The sequence below is a fragment of the Tinamus guttatus genome, unplaced genomic scaffold (assembly GCF_059628265.1).
Source record: "Tinamus guttatus ecotype Peru unplaced genomic scaffold, ASM5962826v1 Tinamus_guttatus_pri_ptg000010l, whole genome shotgun sequence".
Taxonomy (NCBI): domain Eukaryota; kingdom Metazoa; phylum Chordata; class Aves; order Tinamiformes; family Tinamidae; genus Tinamus; species Tinamus guttatus.
In genome coordinates, this window is record NW_028288544.1 from 627,809 (window position 1) to 655,330 (window position 27,522).

Consider the following 27,522-nt stretch of genomic DNA (forward strand, 5'->3'; position numbering starts at 1 on the left):
AGCCCAGGGATGCAATCTATCACTACCCAAGTGGGCATTCTTGTTCTTCATCGAGAGAGTCTTGTGGCTGTTTAGCATCACTTTATTTGGAAATAAACAGAACTAAAACTTACAGAGACTCTCTTAGAGCTGTTTCCTAGAGCTATTCCCTGCCATGCAGTGCGACAAACACGGTGGTTGCCAGCCATCATGAACTAGGATGATGTGCCCATGAAATGCTGTGCTCTTTAGAGACAGTCTTGTGGGTGTCAAAGCTCTATATGGGCTTGTCATAGCAGTGCTCCAACCACATAAATTAACCTTGCTAATTTGAGAAACTTCAGTAGTTGGGGAGTTACTTGCACTGAGCATAGTTCCCTTCAAAATGTCATTAATTTCTGATTTGTGTTTTCTGCCTCTCAGGGATGGAGTTAGATTAATACTGGTCAATAAATAGCCTGTATGCCTAGAATTGGTATGAGGAGAGTTTTAAATCAACCAGCTTGTGCCACAGTGTATATTGTGCTTCCAGCTTCCAGTCACTGGCATTGTACCTACTTCAGTTTTTGTGTCCTCAGAACCCAAACTGTATAGCTTACATCCTGCTTGCAGGGTGAGAAGAAAATATATGGCCCTGCAGGATTGTTTGAGCTTGTGCCTTTGAATATTTCCACTCTTAGACTAGATTTTTTGAAGTAAAATTTAAATACATCATCTTACTGCTGCATAGACTTCCAGTGCTTTCTGCTCTTCAGGGATTCCTATTCCATGATCTATTTTTTTTTTTTTCATTTTTAAATGATTTGTGTGTGATCCTATTTTGTTTCTATTTCAGGTGGAATGAATTGGGAGGTTGTGTTGTTTCCACTGGTCGCTTGCAGGTATTTGAATGTTAAGCTTTATTAATTCATAGTTGCATAGACAAATATGAGCACTCCCAAAGCAACAAAGAACCTTTTCACCCTGATTCAGCAGATGACCTCCAGGTTAATATTTTTTGCAGAATAAACAGCATTATTGTAATCCATTCCAGATATCCAACTGGGAAATAAGGATTGAAATTCTTGGATGGTACCAAAAAACCTTAGCTGCTGGAGTTGTGTTTTTGCTGGAGGTGGTCTGAAGATTGTGCCTATTTTAAATTTGTTTCCATTACTTAGTCTATAGTGCTACCAGTGTAGTGAAAGTTAAGCAGCAGCATTTTAGCTAACTACATAATACCTCAGTGTCAGCAATGTTAGACACAGGAGGTGGAGAATAAGCATACCTAATTCTGGTTACATATTTCTACGTGAAAATGTGTGACTAAAAGGAATCTCACCTCTACTGGATATTTTGTGTATTTTTGCAATTTTCATCACTGGAAAATACTACTTTCTTTAAGGTTAGAAAAACGCAGGAAGATAAAGTATAACGTAATGAATTTATTTTATGTAATGATTACGTACTTTGAACAAATGGCATATTCTTGAGGAGCATTAATTGATTTTTGATTTACCATTCATAATCTTGTTATGTAAATCAGAAGGCATGTGTCTTTTCCTGTGCTAACTGACCACAGGGCTATGTTCTTTATGGGTAGATAAACAACTGAGTAGACATGATTTTTAAATGTTTTAAAATTAAGAAGTACATGAATGTTAGATGGATTTTAATGTTAGTCTTGCAAGTTTTACCTGTACTAAGTATCTACTGTCTTCACCTATCTATCAACCCAAATATCTGATGTAGTCACTGTACGCATACTATGTAAGTAGTTCATCTCATCTTGCAACAAACATCTTCTGAATCACACCCAAAAAGTGCTTCCTTACTAAAACAATGAAAGGAGTTTAAATGACTGGCTCCAATGTAGCCATATATGTCTGAATGGAAGAAACCCCCAGGCTGTTATACTACAGTGTTTATAATTTTCTTTCAACTGTTCAGATTGTAAAAGAGATTGCAGGCTCTTTATCTGTGCTTTACTGAAATGAAGGATGATGGCAGAAGCAGCATTGGGGAATATGTGCATAACTGTGGTCCTAAGCAGAATGCTCACGTTGTTGGGGCGTGTTGCCCAAGATATGGAAAACTTTAAATCCCAATGCCCTAACAATAGAACCACAGCAATGTGACAGCACACTTGAGTGAGTTGAAGGAGAAATTCAGTTTGTGTGATGATAAAAGCAAGATTTTTCAGAAAGTAGGTCTTAAAGCTGCCTAATGTAGATTACTGGAGCTTGAAAACATCTTTGCTCAAGACCATAAATTGACATAAAAATCAGTATTTGAGATTTGGCAAGGCTTTGGGAGTTGGGATAATGGGGGAAAACAAATCATGAATCTGATAATTTCTTAATTAAAACAATTATTTATTTATTTGGATTTCTTTGTCAGACTGGTGTTCTTCGAACCAATTGTGTGGACTGTTTAGATCGCACTAACACAGCCCAATTTATGGTGGGAAAATGTGCTTTGGCTTACCAACTCTATTCACTGGGGCTGATTGATAAACCCAACTTGCAATTTGATACAGATGCTGTTAGGTAAGATATTTTAATAAAGTATGGCATGGATATGTTTTAATTTTGTGACCAGAGATTTAGGAGAAGTATTTATAGAAGAAAGTATAATTCTTTGTTTTGGAAGGCTTTATTTTAAAAGTTTTGAAAGTTTCTTCTTTAAGTAAATTGAGCTGATGTGCTATAAAAGACAGTCTTTAAAACTTTAAGCAAAATAAAGCTGAAATGAATATATGCTTTTATGTAGAATGCCAAATTTATATTTGTGTAGAAGTACATCTTCCCTTGCTATTTCCTGCTTCCCCTTCAGAAAAATGTGGGGCTTTTCTTGTGTATCAAGGAAAAATTTTCAGCACAGCCGTTCTCAAATCGCATATCAAACATACTTCTTTGAGTAGCCTTAAATTATTTCAAGAAACACCTGTAGCTTTTGAATTAAAATGGCATGGGTAAAATAAAATCTCTAAGCTACTTAAATTGTGAATGTGCTTCAAACTTTAAGTGCTTCCAGCACTTGCCCGGTGCCAGGGGCAGGTATGTGCAGCAGAAGGGATTTCCCTGGAGGGGGTCCAGGCTTGGCCACCTCTTCTGTACTCACTATCTGCAGCGTCCTCTACATTACCGCTTTCCTGAGTACATCAGGCTGCATTTCCCTGTCTTGCCTCAGGCTTCACTGCCTCTCTCCTTCCCATCTCTGTTTTGAGACCCTTTAATTCGTCCATTACTTCTTTTTGCAGTAGCCACGTTTCCCATCCGTCTTCTCTCTGTGTTGTTCTGTATTCTGCAACGCTCCTAAATTTCCATCTCCTACATAACCATACCTATTAAGATTGCAGTAGTGTTTTTCTCCCTGATTTTCCCAATACCTTATTTCTCATTATCTCTCTGAAATGTAGCTATTAACCTGGCTTAAAAGCATAGATTTTTTTCTGGATATATTTGACATTTCATTTTCCATTGTGTTAAATGTCTGCCTCTCTGAAACTTATTTCGTCATCTGCTGAAATACTCGTTTCTGAATTACTGCATTCAGGATTATTTTAAAAAAAACCCTTCCTCATATTTTGACAACCTTTGAAGACAGATATGTTCTATACTTATGTCTCCATTGGGCAGTCTTTCACTTCAGCATACTGCATCTTCAGTCCCCACTGTTCTCTTATTTCAAGTATCTGTTTCCTCTATACACTGACTCTTCATTGACTCTCCTCTAAGTGGCCAGAGAGGGTGATCTTTAGTAGACTGTTTTCCTTAATCTACCAAATGTTGCTGAACAACCTTATCTTCTCTTTTTTCATTTTGTGCCCATCCTCCATATCAGTTTAGATTTCTCTCTCATGGTCTAACTCACCACAATCCAATAGTTCTGTAGAAGTTAGTTTCTGAGGTCATTACTTCACTTGTGTTAGCCTTCCTGAAGAATGAAGAAAATGTGCACCTTAATCTGATTTTTTTTTGTCTAGTGAGATTGGTCATCTTATAGACTTAGTTGTGCAGGGCCATTTCTGCAAGATGTATTTCTTAGTACTCCCCTTAAAGTGGTTGTCCTATATAAGAAATTTGTTAGAAAAAAATTACATTAGCTAATTGATTGTATGTAGCTGACTACTTTTCTTTTTGCGGAAGACCAGTTTGCCTTATATCTCTAATAGTTTGTGGTGATATTTGGTATGTGGTGATTAATTTATTTCTTCAGATCTTTTCCAAATCAAGTTAATCAACATCATTTATGAATTCAAAATTGTCTGCGTTCTGTGAACCTCTATCGGAAGGTCTATTCATCAGTTCCCTGTGGCTGACTGTGAAGGTTCTGAGACATAACATCCTGCTTCCTGCCTGTCATTGCCTTTGACTATCTTTTTTAGTTCTAAGTTAACAAGAATTTCTGTCTTTTCTCTGTTACTTAAAAAATAAATAGATAAATGAATTGCTGAATTTTCTTACATGGCATTATGAGCTCTGCACAACTTGCTTGCAGACTATTTATTTATTTATTTTTACATGTCCCTAAGCATATACTTCTTCCTAATCAATCGTCTTCATCTTGTACTTGATGTTGGGCAGATGCGTATTTTGTTTTTATGAACATCGATTTACTGCTCAGAAAAGTATTCTTCCTCCAGAACTTTTTGAGGACGGCTTCATTCAAATGGTTGATGAGTTGCTTATGCAGTACTTATGTGGTTTCTGTTGGAAACTCTTTTAAGGGTTATGTCCTTTTTGGTAATTTCTTTTCTTTCTTTTTCCTCCATTTCCTAACGATTTCCTTCTCATGTTTTGCAGTGTACCACATACTGATGCCTGGGTTGTTGTCCTGCTGCACTGATGCGACACATGTTTCCTGTTATTTTTCTCTTTGGCATTTTGACTACACTTTCAGGTCTTCTAATAAGATGTCATTCTTGTCATCATCTTGCTCAGGAAAGGCCATAGTTTTCAGTTCTGTGAAGCACTTTCTCAAACTGTTATCTCCTAGCCCAGGGCACATCTCCTTAGGAGAGATGTGTTTTCTGAGACTATTGTCATGTTTTTGTCATTAATAGGAGGGCTTCTTGATCGTCTTTATTACTTAGACTGCTCTCTCAATATGGAGTCTCCTGGCAACTTCGTGTTGCTAGAGGACAGTGTCACTTTTAGCCAATTCTCCTTGTTCATCTTAGCAACTTTCCCTTTATACCTTCTTACCTGATGCTTTTCCAACTCCAGCAAATTGTATCTGACTGCCCTTACATTTCTCCCAAAGCCATGTTCCTTCTGTTGGTAGCTTTGGGTCATCATTTTCATAACTAGGGAAATTTTGGAAAGTTATGTCACCATCATTCCCAGTGAACTTGACAGAACATATAACCTTGAGGTACTGGCATGTTCTGTCTCATTTAGAGCACTTAAAATATCTTAGTTTTTGAAGGTTTATAGTTTGTTTTCTCTCTGCAATCTAACAGAATTTGTTAACTTTCAGAAAGTGTAGCATGAATATGTATATTGTATATACTGTATATATATATATAAAATAGTGAAGAGGTTGGTACTTAGTAGTGATTATATTTGAATAGAATTTCCAGATAAGATATTTATCTGAATAAAGAATATGGACATGCCTTTAAATTTAAAGTAAGCTAATAGTACTTCTTAATGAGATATTTCTTTGTAAACTGGCAGAAATACTTCAGAGGAAGAAATCTGTTGCCTGTTTAAGCAGAAAAACAGTTCAGTGCCTGGGGCTACCTATAGAGTTGTAGTGTGTTTGTTTTGTATTTTATACCTTACTATTTTGTCTTTTAAAATCTTTTTTCAACAGTTCAGTAGATGTCACATTTTATTTTTCCTTCAGATTATTTGAAGAATTATATGAAGATCACGGAGATACCCTTTCTCTGCAATATGGAGGTTCTCAACTTGTCCACAGAGTCAAAACCTACAGAAAGATAGCTCCATGGACCCAGCATTCCAAAGATATTATGCAAACACTCTCAAGATATTATAGCAATGCTTTCTCAGGTAAAATATTTTAAGTACTTTGTTTATAAGCCATTATTTAGGAAACCATTTACTTGTGAATAATTGACACTAGGTGCTATAGAAAGTATTCGCCAAATGTTCACATACAGTCCTGTGACTGCCAGTGACTTTGGCAGCTCAGCAGAAAAGCAGGTAAACCATTATAGGTTGTATGTATATAACATGTATGTCATATGTATGTGTAATGCTGCGTAACTAGGGAAGGAAGTGGACTTTTTAGAATCAGATACTGATTGGCTATTGGTGTGACTATTAATTGTTATATTATCTTACATTCCTTAAAACAAACAAAAAAAACAGCTGAACTATCCAGTTTGCACGACAGCATTTTCTTGTTTCTGCTCTGACAGACTTTTCTTTAATACTTATGAATTGTACATTACTTATTTACTAGTAGAAAACATCTGAAAAAAATAGAGAATACATCATGGGAAGTATATTGGTTATAAATGATTAAGTTGTCTGAGAAATAAAAAAGTCACCCACCTTTGACAATCTCTTTGACAGGCATTCTGAATAGCTGAATTCTAACATTTTTATTTGCAGCTGTCAGGAAAATTAGGAAACAATATTCCAGATATTTTTTTTTTGCTTTTATGCTTTTAGAAGGTCATGTGACATTACAGAAATCAGCGTGAGAGTTGCAACATGCATAATAAGCTTCTGGAATCTGAAATACTCTTTTTATCCACAAACAGAACTGGCCATAGTAAACTACCTTTTAGTGGGGTATGAATGTAAACTTAATTATTATGCCCTTTTAGTCCCAATTGTGTTGAATCTCTCATGATTTAGTGATTTGTCATGTAGTGCAGCTGTAAACTCAAACTGAGAGCAGTAGATTATTTTAGACTAATTCAATTAAATGGCCCATTCAGTTCCTGTTTTTTTTCAAGTGGTCTTAAAAATGTGCTAGTATACACGTACATTGCAGTATCTTTTGAAAAATCGCTGCAGTCTTCCTATTTGCTGTACACAATTTTGACATCCATTGCTAACAATGAAAGAATAAAACTTGTTTGCACTTTTTTCTGTTCCGCATGTAGTATGATATTCTTATGTGTTTATTTTAGAAAAGAGAAATTTGCCATCTGAAATGTAAAAATTATCTGAAAAGCTCACTAGCCTCTTTTGTGTGGCCAGTGTTTCAAAGGATTAAAAGCTACATTATTTTTGTTTGAAGTTAAGTCATAAAATTGCTCAGTCCTTAAAATAAGGAGGTAAGGCAAGGGAGGATTATCTCCTTCTGAGTTAAATATCTTCTTTGCCAGTAACTTGCATAAAAATGCACCTGTCTGAAGATTCATCCTTATAAAATCTTCATGTTTTATGACCAATCTTCAATTTGAGAGTTAAGATGTAAAACAGCAGAAGGACATTTACTGCTAAATGTTCTACATCTTTAAGTTTAAAATGCAGCCGCACAGACTGAATCAGTAAGTGCAAACAAGTGTTTGAGTCCTGAAGTAATGTAACATTTAAGAGTGCAGTCATTTGCTACTGAAGAGAAGTAAGAATCTCTACCGTACTACTGCTATAGTCAGATCAACATAACTAATTGAGCACTAATGTTTTAAATTAAAGCTGTTTTTTACAACAAATTTCATTTTAGCATGTCATATACGTAATGATATAGTTCCTTAAGTGAATTGCTTTGTCTCACTCTGATTTAGTTAACAGTTTCAAAATACCTCTCTTCTCTGCAGGAAAAAAAAAGATAAATGACCAACAGATTCATCTCTGCCTTTAAGTTTTACAAATTCTTATAAAGTTTAACCTGTTCTTCAGGTTCCTCCAGTTTCGATGTTCAAAATAGAGAGGGGTTTTTTGTGTGTTTTTTTCAGCAATTTCCCTAGAATAACTGAAATACTTTTTCAGTAGGAAAGAATATATATTTTTGCTCATGACTCTGCTTTTCTTTGTGACTTTCAGTGTCCTCAATGAGGGCTTTTTTATCAAATCTTTTTATTGAGTTTGACATAGCTTTCTTGCAGATCTCCTGCCCTATGTCTTGGTTGTGCTATGATGCTGTTTTGCAGAAGCAGTACAGTCTGAAAGGCATAAAGACCTCCACATATCTCAAGTGTTACTGTAGCAGTGTTCGTAAGGTCAATGTTTTATAGACCTGTGGAAGAAAGAAGCTAAGAAAGAAGCTAAAATAAGCATGTTTTTGAAAACTGCTCAAGGGGCAATGAAAATACCTGAAAGGAGGATGACTGGAGAGAAATGGAAGAGAAAAGCCAGATTGAGGATGAAGGGTCCTATAAATATGGAAGGAGAGCCACATGTCATCAGGAGTTTTCCTTTCTCTTTCCCTTTTCCTGCCACTTTGCACCATGTGATTCTCTTATACAGAAGATCCTACATCCTATGCACAATCTTATAGAGTTCTATACTTATTTACAACCCTGTTGTCACCAAATTTTTATCAATGTTGGGAGAAGGGATGTAAAGGTTTTGTGTTGTTGCCACCCTCCTCTCCCCCTGCAAAGGGCTGTGCATCTTTTGCCATGTCGAGCTTCTTGCTTTACTGCAACCTGTTGCAAAAGCTTTGCTTTCATTGTCATGCATCCTTAAAGAAACAGACTGAAAAAAGAGGGCAGAATAGTGGAAATTGATCTGTTTTAAAATATTATGGCAGAGGTGAGGGACTGAGCTACACAGTGAGATTTATTTTTATGAAGGCTCTAGGCAGAACTGCTTGGCATAAAGTCAGCTCCAAATGAAGCCCAACTACAGTGGTTGAAGCCCAGAGCTCCCGATGGAAATCTTAGGCCAGTTGTGTTCCTTGTGTGAAGAACAAACCTAACAAGGGAATGGCTGATGGGGACTGAGCTGTACCACGTTCCTGGCAGTAACTGTGCCTCTTGTCTCGCAGATGCAGACCGGCAAGATTCCATTAACCTGTTCCTGGGAGTATTCAAGCCTGTGGAAGGAAAACCACACCTCTGGGAGCTTCCCACTGATTTTTATTTGCACCACAAGAACACTCTCAGCTTGTCACAGACCAGGCGAAGGTATTTTGCTGTTCTTCCATTTTTCTTCACTTTTGCCGTAATAAATTCCAAAAAAGTATGCAGTTAACCAAACTGGGCAGTTTGTCAAACTGGAACAAAAACTTGTTTAATATTTTTTTTAAGTTTTTATAAAAAAAGAATTTAAAAATACAGCCTTTTGAAAGATATTATAAAAATGTTGGACTATCTTACTGAAGGCGAGTTAACCAGTGTCCCCTTAAACTATATGCAGATGTGGTTTTATTGATCAGCTTTATTAAGTTTGTGTTAAAATTGAGATTGCGATGAGCGTTCCATTAATTTAATTGTGTAATGCATTTAGACTGCAGCTGTGCATAGGCAGAAGCCCATGTTAATTCTTAACTTCTAGCCATGTCTGGCTCATTTTGAAGCTTTTTTTTTACTTGATTTGTTTCCCATTGTAGTTACAGTGATATACAGAAATAATAGAGCTACAGCTTAGAAATTTTAAAGCATTATTTTAGCTTGTAGCTTCATATGGCATAAATTTATTCAGGATCTTAAATCCTAAGTATAAAAAATACTTTCCTAATTTCATTAATAGTGATGATGCTAATCTTGTACTTGCCTGTCTACAGGAAATTCTGCTGTTTATATTTTTGTTCATTTTGCTGGCTGTAAACCTCTGTCTCCTAATGACAAGTCTAATATCTGCATTCAGGTTTTTATCTGGTGAAAGAGTGCACAGAAGCCCTATCATCTCCATATGCCATTAACCTGTCGTGGCAGCCGGCGTGTGATATAACTGTTTCTAAACTGCAGTCCTTTTATATAGTCTCCTAAGGCTTTTGTTGATGCTTGCTCTTATCAGCCATATAGCTAAGTAGTAGTTCAGCCACATATAAAACATGCAACATTAATTTTATTGCCCATTGATCATGAGCAGTACTGTATGTACAAGTGAAGGTAGCTGATATATCACCAATATGTAAATGTTCCAGTCTCCCTTTCATCTCTTGCTCATTTGTCAAAAACTGTCTCTTATTTGTTATAGCTACTGTTCTCAGATGAAATAGAATATTTTTTTTAAATTGTAGTATTCTTCATTTGCTTGCTAATTAGTCTCACCTTTCATTCTGGTTGAAATTTGTCTTCTGAGCATTTAGTATATTTAGCCAAAATGACTTTTTTTGTGGACATAACGATTCTTCCATGTAGTAAGTTGAGGAGTGGAAAAAAACTCTTCCAAGTAATTTTCGTTTGTTTCTACCAAACTATTTTACAAGCCTGTTGAATGGCTTCTTCCTGTTCTTTTGTGCAATGCATCTATTCAGTTCCTTGGGCACAGCAGCAAAGCAGATAATATTGAAACCTCGGAATGAAAACAAAGATTGTAGTAAGAGAAGGAAGATGTTGTTTCCTGTAACTGAAACTTCTTTTGATTATCTGTGCCTCCCCTATATTTTATCTGTTTCTATATCAAAAAGAAGAAATTTCATAGTGATTTTCACATATTCCTTATATATTATTGGTATAATTCAGATGAAAGCCCTGTGAGAGATGGGCAGGAAGGCTTCCTCTTGTCCATTTTTCCAATTTTTATGCAGCAGGAAAGCTGGATGTATCTGCATAGTTTCTGAAGGCACTGGAAAAAATGGCCTGCTAGGATGTCCTGAGAAAGCAGGCCTGCTAGGATGTCCTGGGATGTCCCCTCAAGGGATGGGGCTGTCAGGCAACTCACTTTTTGTTAAGCAAAACACTGTTGTTTTGATGGAAGTGTGATGAACAAATCTGTGTATGGTGTATGGGAAGTACCCAAGAATGGGAAATTGTGGGTGTGGGAATACCCCTGTTGATCCTGCACCAGCTAGCTAGCAGCAGTGACATCACTAGGAGAAAACCCCTACGATTTTGTGAATGCAGCCTTCACAGTACTGTGATTACGTATATATTTGAAACCAAATCAGTGAAGATAACTGGGTGTCTTTTGCAACCAAGTAATAATATTAGGTAGTAGAAACTGTCAGAATGATTCAAAGAAAAAGAAATAAAATATATTTCGAGAAGAAGAAATCGAAGTACATAAACATGAATGAAAGATAAAACACTTTGTTTTCTGGATATTGCTTGACTTCCTTTGTTTGCTTTTTCAGAAATAGCGCGTAAGCCTCCAGGAGACCTTGCTTTTGCTGTTAGCTATGCCAACAAATAGTTATCAGACTTAGGACGACTATCATATCCAAATGTTTTTCTACATCAAGAAGTCAACTGCTTTAACAATGTTCAAATGTCATTTAATTGTTTATTGTCAGGGGCTGGATAGAGCTTAGATTTCAGAACTAGTGCGTAAATATCAGTGCTGTAGGTAAGCAACTGAAATAATCTTGTGTTTAATGGAGAAACCCCTTCCCCCCGCCTCATATTTTAGTGGACCTTGATGAAATACATGTTCTCAGAGCAAAGCTGGGGCCTATTAGTATCCTCTTTCCAGGGATGATTCTTTATTTTCTTCCACACTTGAGCTGTAAAGACGTAGGTACCAAAGTGACACTGAATAGTTGTTCAGCTCGCCTCTAAACAGCTTGTACCTGTTTAGATTGGATGCAAGATCCAAGTCTCCTGTGTCAGTTGTATGTTTGTCTTTCCTGTACAGCTACACTTTCTGGTGGACCACGGGTGTGCTAAAGCATTTACCACTTCCTTTCGATGAAGGTAGGAACTGTGTTCACACATTGCCATAGACAACATATTTAAAAAAGGAGTATTAGTCACTAAGACTTTAAGCTGCTTGGATCACAGATTTTTTAAAAAACAGTTTCCTCAATGATTGCTAAACCTCCCTTTTTTTTTCTTTTTCACAAGAAACTGATTTTTTCTGCTACAAGATGCAAGAGAGATTTAACTCTTCAGTTGTAGAGTCAGAAAATACAGATCAGTGTTGAAAACTTGATCATTATATGCTTATTTATAGTTTATATGATCATTATGAAAGCTGTCTCTTATTTGTTTTCTTAGAGGGAATATAGTTGTTAGAAAAATGCCTGGTAAGGTGACTAGGTAAACAGGTTATTCATTTTGATTTCTGCTGAGTTAGCAAAAAAAGAAAAGCTAAGGGTTTGTGTTTTTCCCAGTGACATGTGCTGAAAACAGACGCAAGTTGATAGTGAAGAGGTTCCACAAGTGTGAAGAGGAAATTGATATCCACAATGAATTTTTTCGGCCATATGAATTGAGCAGTTTCGATGAGACCTTCTGCTTGGCGATGACCAATTCTACACGGTACGTTAGGGATGTCCTGGGATAGTAAAACCTGAACTGCAACTTGGCTTCATGTGAGAGGCTGAGGGAGCTGGGTCTGTTCAGCCTGGAGAAGAGAAAGCTGAGAGGGGACCTGCTCAGTGTCTATAAATACCTCAAGGGAGGGAGTGAGGAGGATGGTGCTGGCCTCTTCTCACTGGTGGCCAGAGATAGGACAAGAGGAAACAGCCACAAACTGAAGCATCAAAAGTTCCACAGGAACTTAAGGAAAAATTTCTTGACAGTGAGGGTGACAGAGCACTGGAACAGGCTGCCCAGAGAGGTTGTGGAGTCTCCTTCTCTGGAGATCTTCAAAGCTCGTTTGGATGCAGTCCTGTGCAATGTGCTCTAGGTGACCCTGCATGGTCCCTCTAGAGGTCCCTTCCAACCTTAAGCATTCTATGATTCTATGATTCTATGTGACATAAATGTACATTTGATTTATTTGGCTAACCAAAGGCAACATGGTAGATGTGGGTCCTTTTTTGTTAGTGGTGGTGGTTTGGAAGCTTCGAATTTACTAAACTTCTAGAACCTTAATGACAATGCCAAAGTGGCAGTGCAGCTCTAAAAAATTCTGTTAAGATACCATTAAAACTTCTAACTACCTTCCCCTGTTGACTGTGCGTTCATAGGCTGGAGTGGTTGGACATTCATAGACTGAGAAATGGCCCTCTCTCTGTGGACTTTGCATGTCACAGACTAACTCAAACCATTTTTTTTCCTAAGTCTTCCGCTTTCATTATGTAATTTTACATTTATCATTGAACTGTTTCCTTCAGTGCATCGGGTTGTCACAGCTGACCATATATGTGTATATGTTTTTTTGTTTCTTTGGCAGCAATCAGTTGGGTATTCTAAGCATAATATTAATCATGCTTTAGATAAATGACTTCCATGTAAATTATGTTTCGTGTAGCTTTTTGACCCAGTTTGAGTGTTGGCAGCATCTTGAAAACAATGCAGCTTCCTTAGTACTGGAATATGTCATTGCCCCAGCCTCCTCGGGAAGTGGGGATGTTTTCAGCAGTGTTATGTGAATATGTATGTAATGCCATTGAAAGCTTTTTAAATACCCAAGAGTTCAATATTTACGTGGCTTTAACTTGTAATGACAAAGTTATAACTTGATAATAATGTTTTTTTGTTTGTTTGTTTTAACTTCAAAAGTGGATGTCACAGGTTTTTCTGAAAGTTTTGAAAAATGTATTTTGTATGTTAAACTCTGCTCATAGATGTTTTTCCATTCTCTTTTGCCAGAGATTTTATGCCCAAGAATGTGGGCATTGATCCAAGTCCATTTACTGTTCGTAAACCTGATGAAACTGGAAAATCGATGTTGGGGTAAGTGTGAAACATGAAATTTTGTTCTGATTTAATGACAGTAAAAGTCATTCGTGAGATTGAAAGTCCAAACCTCTCTGGATGGATTCATAAATCAGTGCAACTGAACAGACTGTTGCATAATCCAGTGGGCCTTGTGTTGATGCAGGCCATAGCTACACAGATTCAGAATGCAGTGGCTTGTAGCTTTATGCACATGGAGCAAACTTCATGAAATTGTTTATTGGTGAGAATACATAGTGAAAAATAGATCTAAGTATTTTAAAATTCATAATACTAGTTAATTGAAGAGTACAGGGAAGAATGAATGCAAAGTTAAGTTCCTGTAAATCTAAAATAAATCAAAGTAGTATATTCTTTGTTACATGGGAAATAAAAAACTTCCATGATGATATACTGTGGAATTGTTGTGTGATTTGGAAATCATATATATATAACTTGAGAGTTTTCTTAGACACTGGGATTCTTTATCATACTTGTTTAGTTTTTGTTTGTTTGTTTGTCTTCTGCTTTTTCGTTTAAGTAAAATCCAGTTAAATCATTTGTCCTGATCCAGCAGCAACTGCCAATTTCAGCATAGTTTTTGATCAAAAGCATTATGGAAAAGATATTTATAAATAGAATGAAATAAAACAACAGTTTCTTTGGACAAATTTTTCATTCAGCCGTCTTCTCATCCTGGACTTACTTTGTTACTGTATTTATTCTGCTGTTGTGTTTGATCAGCTGTATCCCATATCAGTTATAAAAACTCTTCCTGAGCCACTTCACTCTCTCCTAGATATTTCATATTAAGGAAACCTCTTATCAGTAATGAATAAACCTGTGCCATCGTAAGTCTTTAAGTTCTTCCTAAAACTTCTTTTAAAAGTTCTTTTTTTTTAAGCAAAACCGTCTGTTCCAGTTCTGCTAATAACTATAAAATTTGATTATCTCATAAATCATATTCTTTTGTGCTTTGACCCTAAAGGATTCACTGTCAATAAATGCTGAGAGTAGACTATGCTTATCACTAGCAGAATCTGATTTCATACTACTGATATTCTGGTTCAACAAACAAAAAGAGTTTTTAACAATTGTACACTAAGTGTGAATAGGTAGATGCTTTTGAAGAAAAGGTTTATTCTTCTGCTTTCTTATATACTTTACCTAGCTCTTCTCTCCAGGTATGCCATGAAATATCTGACCACTTCATATGTTTCTTAGGCTTTTTTATTCATTTTCTCCATTGGGGCGTTGAGGGATTGGTACTAGGTAGAGTCTTGCCTGGATCAGAGCCATGTTCCAGAGCGCCTTAAGTGTGGCGTGGAGGCCTTCCCATGTCTACTGTTGTGAGGTGGAATGAGGCTTTGATTGCCCAGCTTAGCATATCCCTTAGATGAGTGAGATTTTATTATTGGAAACAACCACAAATGCACCAGTAAGTTATTGTTATCAAGGAAACATCTCTCAGACACATTCTATTCTATGGGATTTTCACGGAGTTTCCGGGGAAAATAAGCCAAGTCATTTCGCCCACAACACCTTTTCCGGAGTATAAGCTTCTCGCCATCACAGTCCATGCAGGCAATGAGATCTTTTGAGAGGGGAATCCTGTCACTGGCATGATTTTCTCAGCACTGTCGAAGTGCTGAGTACATTTTAGGCATAATTCTCTAAACCTTTTCTCTCAACCACACACTCTACTACTAAGTTCTTATATTTCCCAATTCATTATCCATTTAGGGAAGTGCTAGGAAATCTCTCTCTGACACAAAGTTCTGTTGCTCTCAGTGGATGAGTTTTTGGCTTGTAGATCAGTGTCACGGTTTTGAATTAACTTTGTCACATCCAAATTATACTTCTCATTCTTTTTTACGTTTTTCACTTTTCCTAAGTCACATATGACTATATGGTGATGTTAACATCAGTAGTTTCATAACATTTATCTGTCGAATTGTGTTTTTCCTGGCCTGCTTCAGGACAGGACACCTGCTTCAATGTCCTGATCCAGTCATGAAGATAGAATTATATTTGTTTTATGGTCAGAGTTTTTTAGTATGATATTGCCTGATTCCTCAGAGTATTGGAAAGCTTTTTTATAAGTATTGGTTCTCACCTCCTCTAATTTACCTGTTTTAACATGACTGCTTCATAAAATATTTTCTAGCTACCCTTCTGATCCTCCTGGGGATTGTCTTTGAACCAGAGAAAGGGTACAGAATTACCTCGTCTTTACATCTAGGAATTATAACCAGAATTCTTGATGTGCCAGAGGATATAAGCCCCATGATCTGTTTTGGACATGACTGGAACAATTGCAGGCAATTCCTAGTGACTCCTAATGTGAAACTGCACATGCTTTACATGAAAGCATCACTTTGGACTTGTGTCAGAGCCACTGATTAGGCAGTACAGTTGTCGTCCTGCCAGAAGTTGGGAGTTGAATTGTCCAGGTCCTGCTTTGGACAGAGGATCCCATTCCACTTCCCTCCACTCTCTGTATTGGTAGTGATAGATGGTTTTTCTGCACCAGGGAAGCTCACATCACCAGTTTGAAAGGGTAGAGGTTGATGTTTCCTGAAGAACACAACCTGCATGTCAAAGAAGGGCAAGGTAATTAAGAAATGCCGTGTTAGACATGCTGCCATGGCTGTCTTGCACAAATCATGGTGAACAATGCTGCCCCATTCTTAATTATGGTGAGTATTCCATGAGGCCTATCCAAGGAGGCCATGTTTCCTGTGTACTATGCACATGGTTTGCTGTCCTCCTTTCTGGCCACTTTGCAGTGTTCTGAATTAGAACAGAAACAAATAGATTTTGTTTGTTTGTTTTATAAGCCTGGTAGAGATGATTTCTTTGCCTTGAATATTTTTCAGCATCTTCTGGTCTACTAGAAAATTTCTTGAGGATTTGTTTAATCTGTGTTTGTCTGTTTTGGTCCCCTAGTGCAATTAGTTCCCTGGCTTCTTTTCGTTTGTTTGGGGGATGGACAGTCATCCCCTTCTGAGTTTCCCCTCATTTAGAAAAGTAGGGAAGATTGAGACCTTTATGTGAAGATTATGTCAATAACTTCCTCTAAAGAAAATGCAATATATCTTCTTAACATTCTGTATGTTTCTATCTAAGGAGACACCATTTTCTAATGGGTCAAAAATCTAGCTTCACTGTTTTCACCTAGGGCATTTACTCCAGGTGTAAGAATTCTTTTGACTTGTTGCATATCCATGGGGCTTTTTATGCCCTCAGGTCAAGAACCTCTAAAAGGTATGTCCATATACTTGGCAAAAAGTAAATCAGTTTGGGGATTCAAAAGATGAGCAACAAGTTGCTCCCGGGAATAATACTCCTCTTGTCTTCGCGTAAGATAATAACTGAAATTTAAAATGCTCTTTGTTAATATGTTCTTGCTTTAATGAATATGCACTGCCTTCCATAATAGGAACAAGAGTAACAGAGAAGAAACTGTACTGCAGCGCAAAACAGCAGCTAGTGCTCCTCCACCGCCAAGCGAGGAAGCCGTGTCAAGTAGTTCTGAGGATGATTCTGGGACAGACAAAGAGGAGGAAGGGGCTGTTTCTCAACGTTCAACTCCAGTGAAGGTGACTGATACTGCAGATAACGCAAAAATCACAGAGGTAAGGGATGACTGTGGAGAAAAAGAAGAATTATGAACTTAAAATTTGCATGTTAAAAAAATATTAAGTGTTTTTAATGGTAAATATTATAGAACAACCAAAAGTAGAGCATTAAACAGTTAGGAAGGGAAAAAGCTCTCCGGTGTATCTTCTTTGTACAGATATTAGCAAAATTGGTAATAAAACTTTGCCTTTCTTCCTGTTGTGTAAGCGTCTTCACAACTTACACTGAAAAACAACATTTTCAAAAAAAGGGAAAATCTCGTTTGAAACCTACGGCATATGAAAGGGACTCAGGTCAGGTGTAGTCCTTAAATTTATGTGTAAAATGTATCTATGCTAGTATATTACTTCAGAGCAGGAGTGCACTTCTATCTCTCACTGCATACCATGCTTTGCCTTAAATCATGGGATGGCCTTTATGTATGCAAAGGGGACTCCTTTTGGATGGAAGTAAATTAGGAGATGCTCTCCAGGAGTGCCTGATCTACCTACCCAGTGACATTCTGACAGGTATTTGTCTGCACTTCAGTGTTATCACTCTTGTGGAAGTGACTTGTGTATATTAGTCCTTAAACAATGCTAGGAATTTATGCTTTTAGGTCTTGTGTAAATATGGTTATTTCAGAATAATTGGATATTTGGTAAGGGACTGGAATTTTGGTATTCTATTTACATCAGCAGTCCTGGTAGACTTAGGAGAAGAAAACATCTCGTTCTTACCTGTTTGTATCTCCTGGAAGTTTAAAATGTTCTTGTACTTCATGTTAGGTATATCTTTCTTAGGATTTTCTTTGACTGTGGATCTTTTTGAACTAAAAGCAAGCCACCCATTTTTGTAATTGGCTTCCTTGCAGTTACATGTCTCTTGTCAGTAATTTCCTCATTTAACACTGAACCTTTAGACCTGGTAGGAATTACCTTCTTGTTCTAGTTGTGATTGCATAACATACAAGATGGAATAGTTTTCTTCAGCATGAAATTTTTGGTGATTTCACAACTGACAACAGGAAAGCTGAACAGAGCAGGTTTTTAACAAACATGATTTTTTTATTTATTGAACACAGGGCAGGATTTAATCCATCATAATGTTCCCTGCAAGTATTATTTATTCTTCATATGTATTGTTTTATCTGATGTATCTTTCAATAATCCTTTCCTTTCTTGTCAAATAAGTATCTTGAATATTTCTGATAAATCATTTTTATTAAAAAAGATATGCATAAGCTTAATTTGTGGTGGTCAAGTATGTGAGAAACATGTTTGTCTTTGCCTGCTTTTTTTGCAAGTATTTTTAGATTTAGAAATAATTCTGTTCTTTCGAGGAAACTTAGGTTGGATGTTGATACAGTATTCTCAGTCTGGATCTTTGTTTTTATGTTCCAGAATGTAGTCCAATCCACAAAAGATGTCTATGGAGTTAATCTTTCAGATGCTCCTTCAGAAGATGATCTCACAATATACACAAGGTGAGATAAATTCCAGGTGGAAATCAGTGGATGATAATTAAAATTAGTTAAAAAACAACTTATCAGAAATGCTGCCTTTGACACTTAGCTAAATTCTATACTTTAGAGATATTTGGAGGACTCATATTCTTTTTTTTTTTCTCAAATCAAACTCCTTTCAGATCTCTTTCAACTCTGACTTCAGTGGAAGTTACACAGATATGCAAAACTTTTGCATTTGGAAATGCAAAAAATTTGGAATTTAAATGAAATGAAGAATGTTTCAGCAGAAATATGTTGTTTAGTATTTTCCTAGAAATTAATAAGCAAGTTCCAAATTTATAGTGATTTCGTGGTTCTAATGTATGTAGTTTGTGATTTTCACATTTGAACAAATGTTGAATAACACTAACTTAAATTGGTCATAAGTGATATAGACTTTTCTTCTAAAAATAAAAAAAAAAGTTTTTTTCTTAATGTCTCATGCGTAGAGGTATGTGTTAACTGTTGCATCTTATTAAAATTTAAATACTTGTATGACTTTCAGTATTCCAGGAAAATTATTTTTCTGATTAATACTCAACCTTTTTTTTGAAATGTCCTAACCTTTTGAGATTGAAAAATAAAGTTGTGTTTTTCATAGGGAAAACTGAGGCAGTTACGATACCCGATCAAGGTTCCTAACAGAAGAGTTGAGAAAAGTGGTCAGAATAAATGAGGAACTTGCATTGTAACAACACAGATGTTTATGTGACAGAAGTATTTGTGCTGCTGCAGCCGTTTTTATAAATGTGTGTGTGTGTGAACATAGTGTAGGGTGTGTAATAATGTGCTATTGCACCATTTCTTTCTTTTAAAAGGCATCATACTGTGCCACTTGGTTTTAGTAAACAGTTTAAAGAACTCAAGCCTTAGTTCAGTAATAAGAGTAAGATGTTGCATCGTGCAAGGCTAAATTCAGCTCTTTTAGAGTTGTAGACCCACTCCTAGATGGTCCAGCAGGTTGCAGTACAGTTCATCTGCTGCAGTGTGAGGCAACGTGCTGCCCAGCACGTGCAGGCCCTCCACCACAGCTGGAGGCTGCTGCCTTATCAGGAGCAGTTAGAGGTAAAAGTTGGTGGGACAACATCAAGTTGTCACTTGCCAGCTCCACCTAAGTTTTAGCAGACACAAAAACTGCTGCTTTTACACCAGGGTAACTTGGACTCTTACCCTGTCTTACCCGGGCATCACCACTCCTGCAGGAACCGTGAGTTGCCATCTCCACCAGAACAAACAGCAAATTAATGATATGTTTTCCCGAGAAAAGTGAATGACTCTCATTGTGCTAGAAACAGTATCTGAATTGCTGTAACCTCATATAGAGCACTGGCTATGTGATAAACCAATGTTTCAAATACCTGCTTAGAGTGTAGAATTAATGGAGTAAAAGAAAATGTGCAAGAAAACTGCACGTCTTCTCAAAAAACACTGTGTTTATATGTTGGAATTAATACTTGTGATGTATTTCCTAATGTGTGGTAGCAGTAATTACCTTGCTATATTTGAACCACCATCTTCAATTTGGGAATGAAATTTTAATTCTCTGTGAGTTCTTTTTAGGTGATAATATGTGATGTAGTTCATCAATACTTTTCAGGCATTTTAAGAAAAAAATAGTTTTATTTTCGTTTAAAGGCCTTCTTATACTAATTTATTTAGGGATAGCTACATTTCCTGGCTTCTTTTCAAGATTCCCATTTCTAGCTATTTCCTACATGCTTAGTCATTTGATGCTATGAAACTTGAGCAAAGTTGAGGTTTATTCTCATTATCTCTGCTGAAGTTGTTAAGTTTATGTTCTTTATTTTTACCTTTAGAGACAGTTCCAACATTGTCAATTTGATCATTTCCCTTGGGCATATGTGATAAGTTACTCTTGTTCTGGAAATGCCCCACTGCCAGCTGGTGTCCACTGCAAGTCACTTGATGCTGAAGAGCAGCTCTGAGATAACATCCAGGATTGGAGTTATTTCCCATTTTAGCACTTTTCAGGCTAGACTAAAATTCACTCTATAATGATAGCAGTGAAGTCCATGGGGGCTTTGAAGCTTGGTAGTAATATTGTTTGGAAGTAAAAAATCTTGCGTTTATTTTGTTTCCTTGAATCAATACAGATTTTAAAAATATAATAATTATAAATTGACAATTCCTTATTTCTTTTAGCAACAGGACATAGGACTATTTATGGTCTGATGTGCTGATTTGTATGGAAAGTATAGATTTTACTGAGATCCATCCACAATGTACATCAGTTGAGAATAGCAGCAATTTGTTTCACAGTAGGATTACAGTTCTCACTTCAAGTCATCTTCTAGTGTTATAACAGAGGAAATGGAGACATAAGATACATCTTGACTTGGTGTTGCTTGACATATTGCATTTTTAAAAAATTATTTGCATCAGGGTTTGCTCTCTAAGGGACTTGCAGATGTCAAGGACCTCAGGTTAAGCTACTATATATAAAGTGATCTGTAGTAACTATATGTGCAAATGAAAGGTAATTTGAATCTGTGCAGCTCATTTTTACTTACATCTGAGGTAATTTGTGTTAGTTCACATCAAAATTGGAATAATTTGAGGACGTATACTGCAGCTATCGATAGAACTTACTAATGATGGGTATCTTGTGTTAATTTAAGCCTTTTTCAGAGTTCTGAAAAACTTGCAGCAATTAGTGAAAATGCTTACATTCAAACCAAACATAACTCACCATTAGTTTGCCTGTGTTTCTATTTTAAGCTTCTTTCAGTAGTAGATTCCTGCACTGGAAGGCCTTTAATAGTTTTCTTTATTCCTACTGATAGTTCCCTTATTTAGAAAAATAGTGTTTATTCTTTGAATATCTAAAGTAATGTTGCTTATGCTGGCTAGTTAAACTTGGAGTTAATTTGTTTATTATGCTTTCATATGTACAATTTATAACCTGAATGGAGAGGCAGGGAAAAAGCTGCAGTAAGTTGTTTATGAATGTATTCTTCCATTGTAGGCTGTATATTCGTGTGTGCTTGCTTTTGCCCTGTTAATTATCTGCTATTAAAATGAAGTAAATATTTCAGAAGTAGACTAATAGTATTATTTTAAGTTAAATGAAAGCTGAATATTTAAACAGAAAGCCAACATCAGAATACTGGAGAATGAAAATAAACTAATGTTTATACTTCTGTTTTAATAGCTGAAATGTGTTGAAGACCAAAATTAAGTTGAAGTATGTAACAAATATATATATGAGAAAAATGAGTAGTACTCACAATTAACTCTTATTTTTATTTTCCTCCAATTCATTGCCAAGAGAAAAATGATATTTTCCATCTTCAATGTCTTCCAGCAAACATTTGGAAACAGGCAGAATTTTCCCCAAGGACTGTGCTGGTAAATTAAGTGAGCTGGGCTTACAGCATTTCAGCTGGATAAGACAGATAAAATTTGGCTGAAAACTGACTTAAATATGAAACTTGAGTGGCTTTACATCAATTGTGTTGACCTTTCCCACAGATGGTCCAGCAGACTGATTCTTTTGGAAAAGACATAGCAATTCCTTTTTCAGGAAGTCAGGTGTAGTAGGCTGCCTGTTTCACAGCAACAGAGGTTTATACCAGCTGTTCTCTCCTAATGATGGTCCCATTTCTATCTGATTAAATGTTAAGCTATGCCACTTAATAGACAAATCCTTTTCAAGCTAAAGAAGCTGCGAAGTCTCACGTGCAGCCACCATAAAATATTTTAAAATCTCTTGTTTGCAAGAGAGGTTGATCCGTGATAGCCAGTCTACTGATCATGACATAATGACTCATGTTTTGTGTCATTTTTGCTGAAAGTTCTCTTTTTTGATTTATTCTTCTCTCATTATTCATAGGTTTGTCCAGCTGGGACAGAGTCAACATAAACAAGACAAGAACAGTCAACAATTTTGCTCAAAACATCAATTGGATAGGGTGATAAATCTGTAAGTATTCTTCTTATTTCCTCTTCCTTAAGTTGTTTTTTTTTTCTCTATTTTTTTTTAACTTTCCTCATTAGACCCGAAAAGTCACTTGGTAAATTTGATGTTATAATGGTTATACTTCTCTTGCTTTTACTTCTGTTTTTTTTATGGCACAAAGCAATTCAATGCGTAGGATGAAGAATCAGCTTCCCACTTCTCCCTGTGTTGAAACAATTTATAATTTTAAAAGTGCATTTTTAGGGGTGTTTTAAAGTTTTTTTTTTATTATTATTTTTTGGGGAGGTTTACCAAGATTTTTTTATTCAAGTAGTCATGAAGATAAAATTATCACAGTTCAAAGTATTGAAGCTACTGAATTTAAAAGACACATTTTTATTGTTGTGATTGCTTTTGAAAGAGGGAGTTTGAAGAGGATTGGTTTACTTAGGTATACTTCCTAGAAGCATTCAAAATTGCAATTCAGTCTGCCACTTAATGTGAAATTATCTAAATGTATTTGTCTGAGAAAGCTACACGTGCTCTTTATTTTAACAGACACTTGAGGAGTCTTGTGAAGTCGAATGGAAGGTTTTTATTTCTTTTCTGATTGGCCAAATGTTGGAGAGAATGGGCTAAAGGGGGAACTCCATGTTTTGTGTACTCGATGCCCATCTTGGCTACTGGAATGAGAGGATCAATGCTACTTTAAACGACTTAGCAGTGTGCTTTAACCAAAAAAAAAAAAAAAAGATATTGCATAGAAATTATTTCCACAGTTAAAATCCTCTGCATTTTTCTCAGAAGTATCACCTTGTTTTTGGTTGTCTGCTTTAATAATGAATTTGTCAGTGATACTTTGAGCTGGTGAGGCATTTTCCCCCGCTGAGCACTGCATTTGTCACAATAGATAAATTTTACCTCTTCAAGAACTCCTCCGAAGAGGTAAATAGGTGATGGTAAGTTGCAAAGTCAAGCTCCAGACAGTTCTTGTCTATGACACACTCCATGATACTTCAATCCCAAAAGATTACTGTGGGAGTCATCTTCAACAATCAGGTAGGATGGGAGAAGAATTGCTGTCCAGGCATGTCTGCTGTATGGAATAACTTAAAAATAGATTAATTATCCATTAATGTGAAAAAAGCTTTAACATTGAAGTCATAGTAGGTTCACCAGTTAAAAATCCATCCTAAACTAGGGAATTTTAATATTCATGATGTTGGTTTGATTATCACTCTGTAAGAATAGCCAGATCATTTGAAGCATTTCATTTGATCATTTGAATTTGTTAATCTTATATCAAAAGAGGATCATGATATTATCCAGATACCGTATTATGAAAGCAGGTCTTTGACATTTGGATGATCAGCTCCTAACTTCTCACTTGACATATCCCTATGCTGTAGGCATCTTAGTTTCACCAAGACTAGTTTTCTGCTTCTAGCTTTGGGTACGGAATCTCTTACACAAAAGCAGAGTCACTTTTTAGAACCACAGACTATCCCTGCAATCTGCTGTTTTACAGAAGCCTCGGCTTTATTGCCTGAACTGCCTCTGGTCTCATCCTCTGTGCTGAAAAAGGGGGAAAACTGTGAAGGTGGCACATTCACAAGTAGGGATGAAGGCTGAGGGTGTCTCACTGGACCTTGGGAAGCATAATGACACAGAATGCATTTAGTATTGTGATATTCACTGTGCTAGTTTGTTGGTCTCAGCATTAATAAGCATATGCTTTGTAGATGAGTATGTCTGTAGGTTTTGATGAAATTTATCAGATGGATATTAACAAGTTGGCAAACTGTAAAATTCCTTTTTTATGCATGAGGCACCACCTGAATATTTTTGAATTTTGAGGAGAAGCCTTTATTAAGAATTGATTTTATAACAGGAATATATTTGCTGTTAACAAAGATGATTCTTTTTGTGTAATGGCAAAATCTCCTATCACATTTTTGACAGCATTAAAGATAGTAATCATTCCTTCTTTTGACCTCTTAAAACAGAATAAAATAGTCTCCATGCTCTTCTACTCAAAATGAGCAAGTTAGAGTCTTTATGCATGGTGTTGATAGCTTTTGGGCACAGTCAGAACACTCTTCTTTCCCAGGTGTAATTTCTATGTGTTTCTGAATAGCAGAAATATAGAAGTCACAGAACACACAAATCTGTGCCTCTTGAAGTCGTACGGATTGTCTTTCACTGCCAGTCCTAATAAACATGTTATTCTGCATACATCCTAGAAGCAGCAGTGTTTTATAGTCAGTAGGGGTTTTTTCAGTAGTCTTTAAAGTATACCTTTGCACAGCTTAAAATTTTTCTCCATCTTTTGTTCTGCAGTTTTTTAAAAACTTTTTAAAACTGTTCAGACAGTGACAGATTGTTCTTTTGAGAAAAATCATAAATGTAGCCGTCCTTAAAGGCATGTTGTTCACTTCTGGAAGAAAATCAACTTCCTTTCTATGCACTGAAGTTTGAATTGCTGCTTTGAATTTCCTTGGAGAATGCTAACCTATTAAGATACAAAATGGCATGACCATATTAAAGATAAGCTTGAAAGAGAGAGGGTTTTCAGTAACTGCAGTGAAGAGGCAGCTCATATGTTGTTGGACATGTTGGGTTTTCTTGTTTCTTCTGGACTACTTTGGGAAATTGAGAATTATGGTAATTTGCATTATTTTGATGATAGCTATACTTAAAAACTTCTGACAAGTTGCATATTTATGAACATATTCTGCCGTATGAGCATATACTGCTGTGTGTTATAGAAGTACTGAAGAAATCTCCTGCCTTAAGTTTAGAAACTAAGTATAGATTAGAAGAAAAATAAAAAAAAAGGGCACTTGAACAGAGCATATAGTAATGCAGTGAAACATCAGCATTCAGGTAGATATTGCATAGTCTATGCTGTCAAAGTTCCCTTGGTGTTAAATGCGTATTTTTTTCTTAACTGAAGACTACCTAGATTCATCTTGTCCTGCGAGTATTATTGATTGGACATCACTGAAACTGACTAACAGCTAACTGTGTACAAGTAATATATGGGCTTTTTCTCTGTTTGTTTCTGTGAATATATATATTAGATACATTATTCCCTCACCAAGGTATGGGATATGAAGAATCAGTGAGCAACAGAACGCCCTGTACTTAGCATTTTTGTTAACTTATGAAATATTTTACTTGCATCCTTGAAACCTGATACTTCAAAAATAAAATTTATTTTGATGAAGTAAAAATAGAGCAGTGCATTTTGTAAATTTGTGACTTTAATAAAGTGTTTTACAACCCTAGCTACTTTTGAAAGCTGTTAACTCTATGTAGAGCAATCCTCTTGCATTCAGTGGTTCCGTATGAATTTGTTAGTATCAGGTTTACTTCTTGGAGATTAGATAAAAAACATCACTTTGGTGAGTAAATATGAAGCTGTCACTTGCTTATAATAGCACTAAAGAACAGATTGCTATTTGAATTGTCATCTTCCTGGCTATTCAAATCCTAGGAGTTATTAAGGTGGTGAAGGAAGTTCTTATGTTATATGGCAGAAGGAGTAAATGAATAAAGGATCTTCAGAATAGTATAGTATAGTATAGTATATTTAGTATATACTATATATATAGTATATAGTATATTTAGTATATATATAGTATAGAATAGTATATTTAGTGTTTGCAGTAAATCTGTGCTAAATATCTACATGGTCTCTTAACATTTGCTGAGGAATCAGCAAAATGGAGGAATGTTCACAGAAAGTAAGTGAATTTGGAAACTCCAATTTGCTCAAGCATGCTGGTGTTCTGCAACCCTCTGCCTTAAATATCTAGTCCAATATCTTGCTTCATGTCAGAATAATTTTCTTAGTTTAATAAATTTCAATTAAAAATCATAAAATAAAAAAACTATTACCAGTATTCATGAAAGATGTGGGGAAAAAAGCTTATAGTTTGTCATCTGTTTAAATCCAAAACTATTTAAATCACATATTCTGCCCTTCTTTAAGAGAGCCTTCTTGATAAACATCCCTTCGTCAGAACAGCACGTAGGCTTGGAGTAGGTTTTTATCCTTATCCCTTTGAATTCTCCCAGAGGAGTGTGAACAGATTCTGCTTTTTATCCACAACTCATTTGGTTTCTTCCTTGTCCAGGAAATAGGATAGCTATGCCTCTTAATTAAAATAGCATTGCTTCAGTTCCTTGGAGATGTAAATATCCTTGTTAAATTAAGAATTCTCTACATTGCTTCCCTGCTTAATTAAAAAACTCTTTACTTCTATGAGAGATGAAATTCTTTCTTGATTGTTTATTTATATTAATTTTACTTGGAAATGGCTTTGCACTGGATCTCATATTCAGTAACAGCTGTATATTAAGAAACATACTTGATCTAAGTCTCTGGATACCTCTAGATAAATATATGTAGCTCACTAGTAGCTTTTGGCTGAGACTAGAGATGAGAGTTAACCAGTCCAACCAGATGTGAGGTAACCAGTCCAACATTTTACTTATATATGTGTTATGACAACTTCAATTTCCATTCAGTGTTTCCTTGACTCACATATATCTACCATTCTAGTATTCTAAAAATAGCTTTATGTGTTTATGTGTTAGCTTTATGTGTTAGTCTTTCTCACTTAACCTTACATCTTTTCTCTCTTTCACTCTCAGTATTTTAAACAAATACAGAGAACTTCTCTGGATCTCTCGCATTTATTGCCTGTGAGAATTCTCTTGAAATCGGCTGGTGAGGCTGTTTATAAATTACCTAGTTTGTGTTTTCTGGTCTGATGTTGAAGTTCACTGTTCACTGTGATTTTGAATGCTCCAGCACTGTAAATATGCCTGTCTTCTACAAAATGTCTTGACTAAGCTGACTGT

At 36.0% G+C, this 27,522-nt stretch overlaps 1 protein-coding gene across 1 annotated transcript in view; it reads left to right on the plus strand.

Annotated features, from left to right (window-relative positions):
- FIG4 (FIG4 phosphoinositide 5-phosphatase) overlaps nt 1-27,522 on the plus strand; it is a 59,600-nt gene that overhangs the window by 25,214 nt on the left and 6,864 nt on the right. Inside the window, exons 13-22 of the mRNA XM_010224769.2 lie at nt 815-860; nt 2,359-2,507; nt 5,815-5,981; nt 8,881-9,019; nt 11,634-11,692; nt 12,112-12,259; nt 13,538-13,621; nt 17,046-17,241; nt 18,628-18,710; nt 22,585-22,674. Of these exons, the coding sequence (XP_010223071.2) occupies nt 815-860; nt 2,359-2,507; nt 5,815-5,981; nt 8,881-9,019; nt 11,634-11,692; nt 12,112-12,259; nt 13,538-13,621; nt 17,046-17,241; nt 18,628-18,710; nt 22,585-22,674 (1,161 nt within the window). The remainder of the gene's footprint in view (nt 1-814; nt 861-2,358; nt 2,508-5,814; nt 5,982-8,880; nt 9,020-11,633; nt 11,693-12,111; nt 12,260-13,537; nt 13,622-17,045; nt 17,242-18,627; nt 18,711-22,584; nt 22,675-27,522) is intronic.